This window comes from Protopterus annectens, chromosome 2.part0 (genome assembly GCF_019279795.1).
Source record: "Protopterus annectens isolate FY-2018-M chromosome 2.part0, PAN1.0, whole genome shotgun sequence".
NCBI lineage: Eukaryota > Metazoa > Chordata > Ceratodontiformes > Protopteridae > Protopterus > Protopterus annectens.
In genome coordinates this window covers 720,989,753-721,002,313 of record NC_056728.1, presented here as the reverse complement: position 1 = coordinate 721,002,313, position 12,561 = coordinate 720,989,753, and the positions used below count along the sequence as shown (strand labels likewise).

Sequence of the window (12,561 nt, the reverse complement as noted above, 5' to 3'; positions counted from 1 at the left end):
ATGCTGGGTTTGGTTTCTTTTTTTCTTTCTTTTCATTCTTTTGAAGATGATATATCACTTTTAAAAGATACAGCCCCAGATGATATGGCATTTTTGTACTTTACAAAGCATTTTCTATTATTCCCCATGCTAGCATTACTGACACTTACATAACTTTGGAATTAATAATCATATTATATAACGGATGCACTGAGATGTAGAACATAACAGATAAGGGTTTCTGATATCCTATCTAATGATGTATGTACTATATTAAGGGTACCACAGAGCTAAGTATTAAGTCTTCATTCATTTGATTCTGTTCTTTATACATATGAAGCTAGCCACTGATGTCTGGCTAGTGAAAGCCCACCAATGACCATGAAACAGGAAGTTATATGAATGTGAAAAAGGCAAGGCTATAATCCAAAATTTTATGAACAATCTGATGTATTGCCCCAAAGATAATGGTTTATTTATTTGCTTTAACAGATGTCTAGCTATGAACATGTTAACTAATGGGATTTATTTCCTCCTTCAACAGATGCTCTATCTATGATCATGTTAAAAGCATCCTAAATTTTCATTTACTATGGTGGAAGGTTGACTTTAGGCTAACAGTGGGTAAACACCAACCACCCCTCTCTCATCTGTGCCTCACTATGACAAATGTTCCTCATTTTGAGCCTTAGAATTTCCAAGCTCCACACTGTTCTGCACTGCAAAGATTTAACAAACATTCACCTATTTTTTCACAGTAACATAGTGGGTGATCCCCACACATGGTGTACTTTGTATTTTGTCAGTGCTGACTGACACAACCATTTTATAATTATGTTTATGCAATACTTCTGAAGCAGTATCATGACAGACAGTGCCTGCATTCATTTACAACTTGTCATTGTAAAGCATGCATATACCCGTATCACAGTCAACTATTCTAGTCAGTCTTAATTCCATGCATGATTTCACTTTGCTCAATAAACAAAAACAGTTATACACTAAAACTAATTACAACTTAATTTGAGATTAGGATTAATTACTGACCATATTATTTTACATACGCTCTAATACAAGTCTAACAACTGGACCAGAGACTTCTCACCTTGTATTGGAGTCAACTTCATTAAACATATATAGATCGTAGGTACTTTCTCCATTTCAATATCCTCTTCAAGTTAATATTTCAATGCAGCATCCCATAAGTTATTTTTCATATTATGACATTGTGTTTCTAATTTCTCATAGTTCTCAGTTCCATATTTTTAATCTGTGAAATCATTTTTACTCTTTCTTATTGATGCTTTGTCTTTGGTTTTCCACTTTCTTTACAGCTTTTGTAGTCACTATCAGTACTAAAGGCAGCAATTCTTTTATTTCTTTGGTAAATATTACTTTGTATGAACTCAAAGAAAACATTTCTTTACTGAGGCAAAATTTTCTTCCAAGTAAGAGACTATGGATATTATTCAAACCATTTGTGTACTAACGCAACTGCTTACATAACCAGAATATATGCTCCCAAGAATCTCATTCTAAACCATCATATCTCCATCAAATGCTTGTTTTCTCTGAGAGCATTTTTTTTTTCAAATCTTGTAGGAGTACAGAAATATTGATGTAAACATTTCCATTCAAAAATGCAAAATTTTCTCAATTTAGTTACACATCATGGATTAAGACATATTTCCCTCCCCTGCTAATCTGTAATATACTTATTTAATTGTTCACGCCAAGCTATTTTTACATTTGTACTATATTGTCTTCTCAAAAGTAATATTTATATAATAACGATATCTGGAAGAAAAAAGCTTTTATTAAAACATAAATGTCCTAGCACCTCAGTCAAAAGACTTTCAGTGGGAAATCTAATATTTCCTATATGTTCTGCTTATTATTATTTTCTGGTCCACAATTATGGTCTTCACTGTTTTGGTCTTTCTAAATTATGGGTTCAAGATTCTGATTTTCAAGATTTAGTGAAAAAAATCTAACAGTAAATATAAATATTTTTATTAAATACAGCTGCACTGGCAGAATAGATTTATACTAAGTAAGCCTGACTCAAAACCCAATTGAAGTTTATCAGATAACATATTTAGAAGAAGTGCTTGCTATCCAACTGGCTTGGGGCTACTACTTTCAACCAGCTGTCAAAAACAACTAATATGAGGCAAAGTCAGGGGAAATACATAAATAATCCATCCAGCATTTCTAAAATTTACAGCACTGAAAATGCAATGAACAAAGCAAATATTTAGGGCATTTCCTGTAATCAGATTCAAGCTCATTGTATAATTGGGGAAAAGGACATTTCTTCCTTTATAGTAACCACCATCCCATCTACCAAAAGTCAAATCCTTAAATGCCTATCATTATTAAGTCAGGCTGTGCACCTATTTTAAGTATTATTGGTTTACTTTTGTGTACATTTTCTTCTGTTGCCTTTCAGTACCGAAGCACAAAGGGCTTTTTTGTTGGTTTCCAGTAGTCTAAAACCAAAACATAGACACAACCTGCGAACAACACAGACAAAACTCTTTTATGGCTTACTAAGTCACTGAGATATAACAACAATTATACAATTACTGCTTATTATAATTAAAAAAACAAGCATGCTAATTAGACATACCAACCATTGTGCCCAATGTAAATCAGACATATACCAAAGAAAAAACTCTGGCTATTGAAGTGAGTGGACACATTTTCTATTGATGTATGCTGACGGACAGAACAAAATACAAAAAAAAATAAAATCAGGTATGTTCTGCAAAAGTGAAGAATCAGAAACATGACTGAATTTTGCATTTCTGCACTGCAACTCACAAAATCTTGGCAGAAGAAAAAGAAAAACTATTGAATAGAGAAAAAACAGCAAAGGAGATTCTCTCTTCTCCTGTACTATACTGATGTGATGTGCAGGCATGAGAACAGAAGTCCCATATGAATGTGCAGCATATCAGCAAACAAGGAAGAACACTACAGTGTCATTATACAAAGACAGTATTTAAGAAAGTTAAGCAATTTCTTTCTTAGATAATGTCATTATATAATAGCAATAACCCACCGCTGAATGCGGATATTTATTTATTTGTTAACCAGGAAAGTCCAGCTTGGAACAAAGTCAGTTTTCAGCAGAGGCTTGGGGTGAAAGGCTCCTGATGCATGTCTTTGTAATGTGGGAGGAAACCAGAGCACCCGGAGGAAACCCACACGACCACAGGGAGGACATGCAGACTCCCCACAGAAGGCACCCAGCCGAGAATCGAACCGGAGAACCTCTTGCTGTGAGGCGGCAATGCTAACTGCTGCACCACCATGGCCACCCATAAAATATATGATACCAAATTCAAGATATTAGTTTACATTTCCTATCAAATATGTCTGCTTGAGGAAGCAATGAAAGAAGTAGTTCAATGCTTTTTTTTTTGTTTTGAATAATCTCATTTATAAATTATATATATATATATATATATATATATATATATATATATATATATATATATATACACATACATACTATATGCAGTGTTCCACTTCCTATCATAGATGTTGTCGCTCATCCGGTCAGCATAAAACAGACTTAAACTTAAATTAACTTATAAACAGACTGACTACTGCACTCATACATGTTAACACTTTGGCTGTTTTCTCAAAATGGCACTGCTGCCTATTTATATGTATGAGCCCACACTTGGAAATGCTTCTTAAAGTTACAACACACGCTCTCTTAGATGTGTGGAAACTTACTGCCAAACTACTCATCATCTTCAAAAATCATGACTGATGCTTTATACATAAGGCAGCATACCTTTTAATTTCCTAAACAATGCAGTCTTTCTTTTTTCCTACTTGTTTAGTGTTCTTCTTTATGTAGTTGATTGCAGTTATATAAACTAGCATTTTATTCTAATATTTCCCACTTCCCTGCATCTATTTACTATGGCTGAGATAGAATCTCCAGCTTGGAGTATACTTTTCATCAGTTATATGAATTTCAGAAGTTCCTGTTGTCGGCATTCAGTGTAAATTATTCTCCATCAAAGTTACTAGAAATTGGTTCTGTTCTCATAATGCCAGCTAAATATTAGATGCACGTAAAAAATTTACTTTACTGAAAGACTGCCAATTAACTAATTTTTGATAGTGTCATTAGAACAGAAATTTATTAACATTAAAATAGTGTTTTCTAAAGTCTGTTACTTCAGAACAAGTTGTATGTTAAATGATGTTCTGAACTCGAAAGGATGGAAATATATGCATGTGAACTGCTGTCAAAAGGACACTGCCTTATCTTTATGTGCAGCAGTTTGGTTTTGGATAGGTCTAGAAGTTAAGAACTGAATATCTACTTTTAGTAAAGCCATGACACTAATACAAGAATCCATCACATATCGAAAAATAAATTATTAATAAAGAAAATACAAGGAATATAATGTTTGTGTTAACATTAGCTTAACAAGTGGTTCACATTTCTACACATGGATCCTTACCAGTAATGTTAAAAATTAGCTGAATTTTCTGGTCAGTTAATGAATTGTCTAGCTTCTTGTACCGCTTAACTCTTCTGGGCTTCATGCCTACATGACTGTCTGTTTGCCAAGTTGCCTCTGAGTCTTCAGATACGTAATCCAGTCCATTCTGTATACTCCAACTTGTTCCCCATCCTCCTGGTCCTGGAAAAAATATAACACACATTCTACATGCATATGTAATAAAACAATACGTTACTTTCAGTAAATTCTGAATTTATTATATTCTGTAAAAGTTGATTAAATATACTAAACAAATAACTAGAAAATGGAAATTTAAAACATAAAACAACATTTTAAATGATGAGAAACAATAATATAATGTTTCAATTAAACAACATTATGTCTAACTGAATGTAATAAATGTTCATGCTTTGTACTGCCATCATTTTTTTCCTCTGATAAACATCTTTGCTTGATGAAGACATGAAAAAATGTCATTGGTAGTCCAACATCAGTTTATGCAAGCATGTTTTTACAAGCTCATTTTGTTTTGATTGTCAATAGAGGGTTCTATTATGAATCCCAAGTAGAAGGGGCTACAAGTTCTACAAGTATGCAGAAGCCCGAGACACAGCTAATATTTTATCCATTCCCTACATAATTTTGTGAACTCGACTGTGAGATATGAAATAGGGAGGTCCATGCAGGTGCAGAACATCCTCTACTGTGAATACTTATGCAGACATCATGAGGAACACAGTGGCAGTTGGAGGCACAGAGGATCCACCTCTGGACCACAGAAGCCACCTGTTGTATAGTTAACAACCTTACTGAACTGTGCCAGCTGTTAGTCTAGTTGCATCCCTAGTAAAAGGCATCTTGATATGTACAGATGACATGCATTTGAGAAACATACCTGCACACACACACACACACACACACACACACACACACACACACACACACACACACACACACACACACACACGGACATACATACATACATACAGCTTTCACTCATCAAGACTTGTTGTATGGCATGGGCATCAGGAATTGTTATGGTGTGTTACTGCTTGGCAGCATTGTCTGTCCAAAGCTCCCAGGAGGATCAACCGTACAAGATCTCCATGTAGCTCTTATGTAAATGCATTTTGGTGTGGTCACTCTCACTACAGTACCCTGTCTCATGCTCTCTGTTATTCCAACCTTTCAGCTCTGCATGCTTGCACTGATTTTTGTTTTACCTCTGCCTGTCAATCAATCTAAACATCAGTGAAACCTTGCCAACACCCTGTCAAATTCTTAAATGTGTATGAACTCATCTTCCACCTTTTCCTCCTCCTGCTTTACAGTGCTGCACATGTCTACTTGTATCCCATGAGTTGGACTGCAATTTACAGTGCTGCACACATCTACTTGTATCCCATGCGTTGGACTGCAATTTACAGTGCTGCACACATCTACTTGTATCCCATGCATTGGACTGCAATTTACAGTGCTGTACACATCTACTTGTATCCCATGAGTTGGACTGCAAGTTACAGTGCTGCACGTCCACTTGTATCCCATGCGTTGGACTGCAATTTACAGTGCTGCACATGTCCACTTGTATCCCATGAGTTGGATTGCAAGTTACAGTGCTGCACGTCCACTTGTATCCCATGCGTTGGACTGCAATTTACAGTGCTGCGCATGTCCACTTGTATCCCATGAGTTGGACTGCAATTTACAGTGCTGTACACATCTACTTGTATCCCATGCGTTGGACTGCAATTTACAGTGCTGCACATCCACTTGTATCCCATGAGTTGAACTGCAATTTACAGTGCTGTACACATCTACTTGTATCCGATGAGTTGGACTGCAATTTACAGTGCTGCACATCCACTTGTATCCCATGAATTGGACTGCTTGAGCAATTCAACATGACATCTTGTAGCAGTAGCCCCTGTGCATCTAGAGACTTGTAGAACATACATGGTAGACATAATATACAATTTCATCTAATTTCTTGCATTTTTATCTGATTTCCAGTTTAGTCAGCACTAAATGATTATTTCACTATGTTCATTGGGAAATTAATAGTTGTTGATATGCAAAAAATATTTATATAATTTTTACTCAAACTGTTCTAGCCTTTTGTTTAAATAACTCATATATCTGGGACAATGAAGCTAGCATTTTCACAGCTCTCAGTTATCTCAGAATTTAAAGGCTATATTTAATTTTCCCTTATAATATTTGCTACCTATTGTGAAGTTTGATTTCTTTATTGGAAAGTTGAAAGCATACAGTAATGTCAAAAAATGAAACTCCAACTTAAGAAAGGTCTCAGAATTATGCTGTAAATGGTTGAGACCTCTGTTTTATTTTAATGGATTTAACAGAGACTGGAATAAGTAACTGATAATTAACAATAAATAATCATTGACTTTAACATCCACATGATTACATTAATCTTTCTTTAATGGGATGTTGCTTCAAAAGCATAATTCTGATACCATAATATTCAAAGACCAAAATACTGAAAACCAAAATATTGAACTACAGGACATGCCGCCCCCTCCCCCGTAGGATACATATTAGCACTTTTTCTTAGGTTCACACCCATGCAGAACCCACTTTAACATTTGCTCCGAGTTCACACAAGTAATCACTATCTTGATATTATGGTCTTGGGATTATGATTTTCAAGACTGTGGGCTTAAAGACTGTCACAGTAAACTCCTTAAGCAAAGTTCCTTGATTATGTTCTTTAATAACATTCAGTCAGCCTCAAAGACTTTGACTTAGGAATGGGGTCTATTCCCATCATGGTATTAGAAACCCAAAAGATTTGGAGAAATTGAAAAGACATAGCAGAGAAAGGTGCAAAGAAGTAAATAGTACGGGACCTACAGTTTTTCCACAGAAACACTAATTCAGAGAAAGCTGAGACAGACAAGACGTCTTTCCTTGTTCAGATTAAGTCAGCTAGGACTTTTTTTTAATACAGAGATGATTATATTGAGACACACAGAGAAACTGAACTGTCATATAAAGTGTTTACAAATTCAGAAGTTAATGTTCTGATAAGTGCTTGTCTTTTATTGCTAGCCAGCATGATGTCATGTTTCATATTGAATTTGAAAGTATTATTTGCCTAGAATGAGACTGTGCAATCTCTTTTTTTCTGTATCCTTTTTTCCTGCAGTGCATGTTAACCATCAGTTTTCCCCCGTAAACCTAACTCATTTGTTCACCAGTTCTGGTTATATATGAAGATAAAGTCACAGCAACAAGTATTATTTCCGCTCTTTCTAAAAAATGGTTTTCTATTTTTCAGTGGCACTTGCAGAACCTTCACAGAGCAGTAGCAATAGCAAAAGGCACCTTTAGATTATGTTTACACCTGACATTATTTACTAATTGCTGGCTGCCCTTTCAGTGGCAGTTTAAGGATAATCTGTTTACTTCCTGAAATCTTTTGTTTCTAGATGATATTCAACTTAAACCTACTTTCATTCAAAATTTGTTCCTATTTGATGTCTCAGAAGTTAAAATGCATAAAGCCTTCCTGAGTTTAGAAAGTTTGTAAAACTGAGTATTAGTCAGGAAAACTGGTAAAATGGGTGTAACAAAACTGAAGGGAGTGGGGTTGATTTAGAATTGTTGCTATTTTATGCAGAAACTGCTTACTGGGCTATATTTTAGTAAATTGCAAAGTTAGTACATGAAACTGGCTGGTAACTCCTTTCTTTTCTTGTGTTGAATTCTGTGGCCTATGTGCACAGCACAGTCATACAAGCAAAGTTAGGTGCTACCTGGCTGTTTTCCATCTGTGTTATAATTAAATATAAATCATACTTTGCTAGACACTCATTCCATTTTCGTTCTATAATATTCCATTGTTGTAGTTAATATTTTTATAAATGTCAGAAATCTTTTTCTCATTTAAACTATGTAATACTTATTGTACCACAATAACAATATACACTGTAGAATAAAGTAATCCTATTGAACTAATTAGTACCAGTAGAAATAATGGAGCCAAGAGATATATGAGTAAGTCCTAAAGAATATAAAATTGTCCCTTGTAAAGTAGATGACTTTCTGAGGGCTGCTTATTCCAAAAAATGTGTATTAGGGTATTCTTTAGTCTTTTAATATAGGAGAATCTTGCAGAAATAAGTTTCATGAAAATTTCCAATCTCAAAAGTGCAAAATACATGTTTATGTATATGGATACGTATGTGTTAAATACATTGTGTCTTTAGCTTTGTTCAGTTCTGTATGTAGGTATATGAAGTAGTTTGATTTCCTGTATATTACCGAGCAGTCTAAAAATAAACTTGATGGGACAGTAAAATTATAGGTCATGACTCGCCCCCTTATTTCATGATTTTGAATAACAGATGTTACACAATGTTAGAAGTAGACATGGTAAAGCTGGAACTGAAGGAGGATTTATTTCATCTTTTGTTTAAGCAGAGCTGTAGCTAACTATTCTAGTGTCATGTGCCTCCCCTTTATCTCTTCTTTCAACTTTTAAAGCTGTAAAACCAATTTACTACATTTGTAGGAAATGGTTGCTACAGCTTATACCCCAATAAATGTGGCTGAAGCATTTCAGTCCTGGCTGTAATGGCAGTGCTGGCATTCATTTGAATGTCAGTCTGGAAATGATTGAAATACTGCAATAATGTCCGACTGCCATCTGACAGTCACACCACTTAACACCTTGTTCCCAAGGTGAATTCCCCTTTTGCTCCACCCTACCTGCACCACCGTGTTTAAAAATGCTGGAGGTAAAGCCTCAAGGAAATATTCCTCTGTGGGATAACTTTCCCAAGATATGCAACCTATGGATCCCGAAATTTTACTTAATGAGGACTGCAATTCATATGTCCTAAAAAGGAACAGTTATGATTCTTCATTCTGGAAAGCAGAAACCCTTGAAAAGTTATAATACCTCTGAGCTATACCACAACCCAATGTAAAAATGAGAAACTGGGCTGATGATGATGAAGACAATGACAAGGTGCAAAACACTAATGCTTAAGCTACAGAAAGTAAGACTCAAACCAAAGACAGAGCTTCATGAGTTACATATATTGTTTTTTTAAGCTTTTTTACAAAGGGCTAGCCTCTTTGCAGCCCCTTGTGTCAGGGGGGGGGGGCACAGCCCCACACTCCTCCCCTAACTTATATAGACTGAGTCCATAAACTAACTGCAGGAGCTTTGCTACAAGGACCACCTCTGCAAAATTTCTCACTGAGAATATTGTCATTGTGCAATGAAGCAAGTTTACCAAGAAAAGTCTTTCTGTGTATTCATTTTAACTAGTCAGTTATGAGCCTAGCCTTGACATTCCCCACTAAAGGATTATTTCTTGCACTCTAAGGACCACTTCGTAAGTTGGCCACTATCCCCTCTCTTGACTAATAGATTATACTATGTATGCCAGTTACTTAGTCTCCCTAACTTCTTGGTTTCTGCGTTCAGTAAATCAAAGAAAACATGTTGTACTTTATGTCTCCCTGCTAATTGCTCTGTACCAGCTATAAACTGATACCCTCTGTAATAATTGACCTGAGGGTATAATGTCAGACACTCACAGTGACCATCTCCCAATCTATACAGGAGGAGCAGGAAACATCTGAAGAAGAAATATGGACATGTGAAAGAAAAAGAAAAAGAGGTTTAATATGGTGCAACATTTATGCAAAGAGAAAACAAAACTAATAAATACAAAAAGAACAGCACCGCAGATATTTGAAAAGAAATACAGGCAAAGGCATCCAGACATGGAAAATTTTATAATACAAAAATAAGAAAACAAAGAGGAAAAGTAGAAGTGAAGGATTTAGTGTAGAACGTCTAACTCTGATAGCACTCTGATAACACCACAGCAGGATACAGCAATGGATCACCAAATTAATGAGAAACCAGTGGAGCAGGAAACATCTGATCATTTGCCATATGAAGATACTTTGGAACCTTCCACTGGAAAGCAGTACAAAAGTTTGGTTGGAATTGCACAGCAAGAGGAAGAACAGAAAACTGTGACAAATCTGATGCAGTCAATATTGTGGAGTGATAGGCCTGTGAATTCCCATAGGAAAGAACAATGGATGACACCGGATGAAACTGAAGAGACAGTGGCACAGGAAGAGGCTCTGGAACTTTCTGTAGAATGTCTGGAACAAAGAATGTACCTCAGTTTAGAAGAAAACGATCTAAGAGAAGAGTTGCTTGATTTAATAGAGATGGATAGCCATATTAACATCAATGAAAGAAATAGACTACAGAAAGTCAATAAAACCTAAAAAGTTAGAAGTGTGATAAAATGAATGAGCACAGTAATTATGGCTGTTTATAGAAATTCATATGATATAACAGAAGTAAACAGGATATATAACTGTGCAGCTCAATTTATAACAGATAAAGTCTTATCACAAAAACACAAGGTAGTAAAGGAAAGGAAGGGGAGAATCAAACGCCATCTTGGAAGTATTGAATAGTGAAAACTAAAAGGTCATTATGTCCCTGTTATATGAGTATAGAACAGGGAACAGATCAACAAAAATACTCAGAAAGATAGATGTGATAAAAGCAATGCACAGTATTAAAACAGACCAGGATCTATCATGCACTATCACAAATAATAAACTAAAAATCTCAGCACAGGCAGAAAAACTTAGAAGATACACAGATAAATAAAAAGGAAAAGTACAAAATAAGCAGTTTATTGATGACCCAAAAAAGTTTTATAGGGAACTGGGAGACATGGCAAAAGGAATTGAAACACCACCAAAAAAAAAAAAAAAAGAAATAGATACATTTTGGGGAAATATCTGTGAAGATCCTGTGGAAGATAATAAAGATACTGAATGGATAGAAGAAATAAAAGAAAAAATAACAAGTTCAAATGTACAGGATATGAAATGGGATGAAATAACTGGCAGAGAAGTTGAAACTACGTTAAGAAAGGCTTCTAATTGGAAAACCCCAGGTTCTGATGCAGTACCAAACTTCTGGGTAAAAGTGTTAACATCTTTACATGAAGATTTAGCCATGAGTAAGAACTATTTATATGCCTACCCCAAACAGATGCCAACCTGGTTAACAACATGAAAAAAAATACTCCTACTTAAGAGCAAACCTTTAAGCTATTGTAAAAGCTTTAGATCGACAATTGCCTTCTGACAATGTACAAATTATACAGTGGAAGTGATGCAGTCAGAGTTTATAGTCATTTAGAAGAAAACTCAATCATGGCAATAGAACAAAGGGTAACAAGAAAATGTAATGGAACAAAAAATCATTTGTTGTTCAATAAAGCCATAATGAACTGTAAAAAGGGGAGGAATATAAGTATCGCCTGGAGAGAGTACCAACATGCATTTGACAATATTGCATATTTGTGGATAAACAAGTGCTTCAAAATGTTTAAGATACACCGTACACTGATCGATTACATAACAGTAACCAATAAACAGTGAAAAAACACTTTGCAGTTAAGCCATGATAAAGGACAAATTATTATTCCAAGGTGACTCTCTTTCACCGCTGGTCTTTTGCCTTGCCCTTAACCCATTAAGCTGTCTGCTTAATAGATTAGGTCAAGGATACAATTTGGCTCCCAGAAAACAACAAAGTATAAAGACTTCTCATTTTCTTTTTGTGGGTGTTTCAAAACTGCATAGTTCATCAGATGAGGAAATGAAAGCACAACTGCAAGTGGTCAACATTTTTTTAGATGATAAAAGAATGTTATTTGATCTTGATAAATGTGCAAAATCAACCTTTAAAGCAAGAAAGCTGCAGCACCAAGCAAACATCAGCCTAGGACAGAACTGTGATGTAAAATAACTTGAACAAGAGGAAGTGTATAAATATTTGTGAACTGATGAAGGATCAACAATAAAATATGAACAAATGCAAATAAAAATAGTAATGAATATTGTGGAAGACTAAAATTAATGCTAAAAACAATGCTGACATCTAGGAACAAAGTCCAAGATACACACCGATTTATCTTTCCTGTCTTGACTTACAGTTTTGGAGTGAATGGCTAGCCTCAAAACACGAAGGAGGCTTCATGCTTATCAAATGATGTACAAA

General features: G+C 35.2%; 1 protein-coding gene across 3 annotated transcripts in view; it reads right to left on the bottom strand.

Annotated features, from left to right (window-relative positions):
• The window catches only part of SVEP1 (sushi, von Willebrand factor type A, EGF and pentraxin domain containing 1), a 2,252,988-nt gene that overhangs the window by 1,273,971 nt on the left and 966,456 nt on the right, over positions 1-12,561 (bottom strand). For all 3 annotated transcript variants that reach the window (XM_044061036.1, XM_044061037.1, XM_044061038.1), the window contains exon 15: positions 4,473-4,655. In XM_044061036.1, coding sequence (XP_043916971.1) covers positions 4,473-4,655 — 183 coding nt within the window. The remainder of the gene's footprint in view (positions 1-4,472; positions 4,656-12,561) is intronic.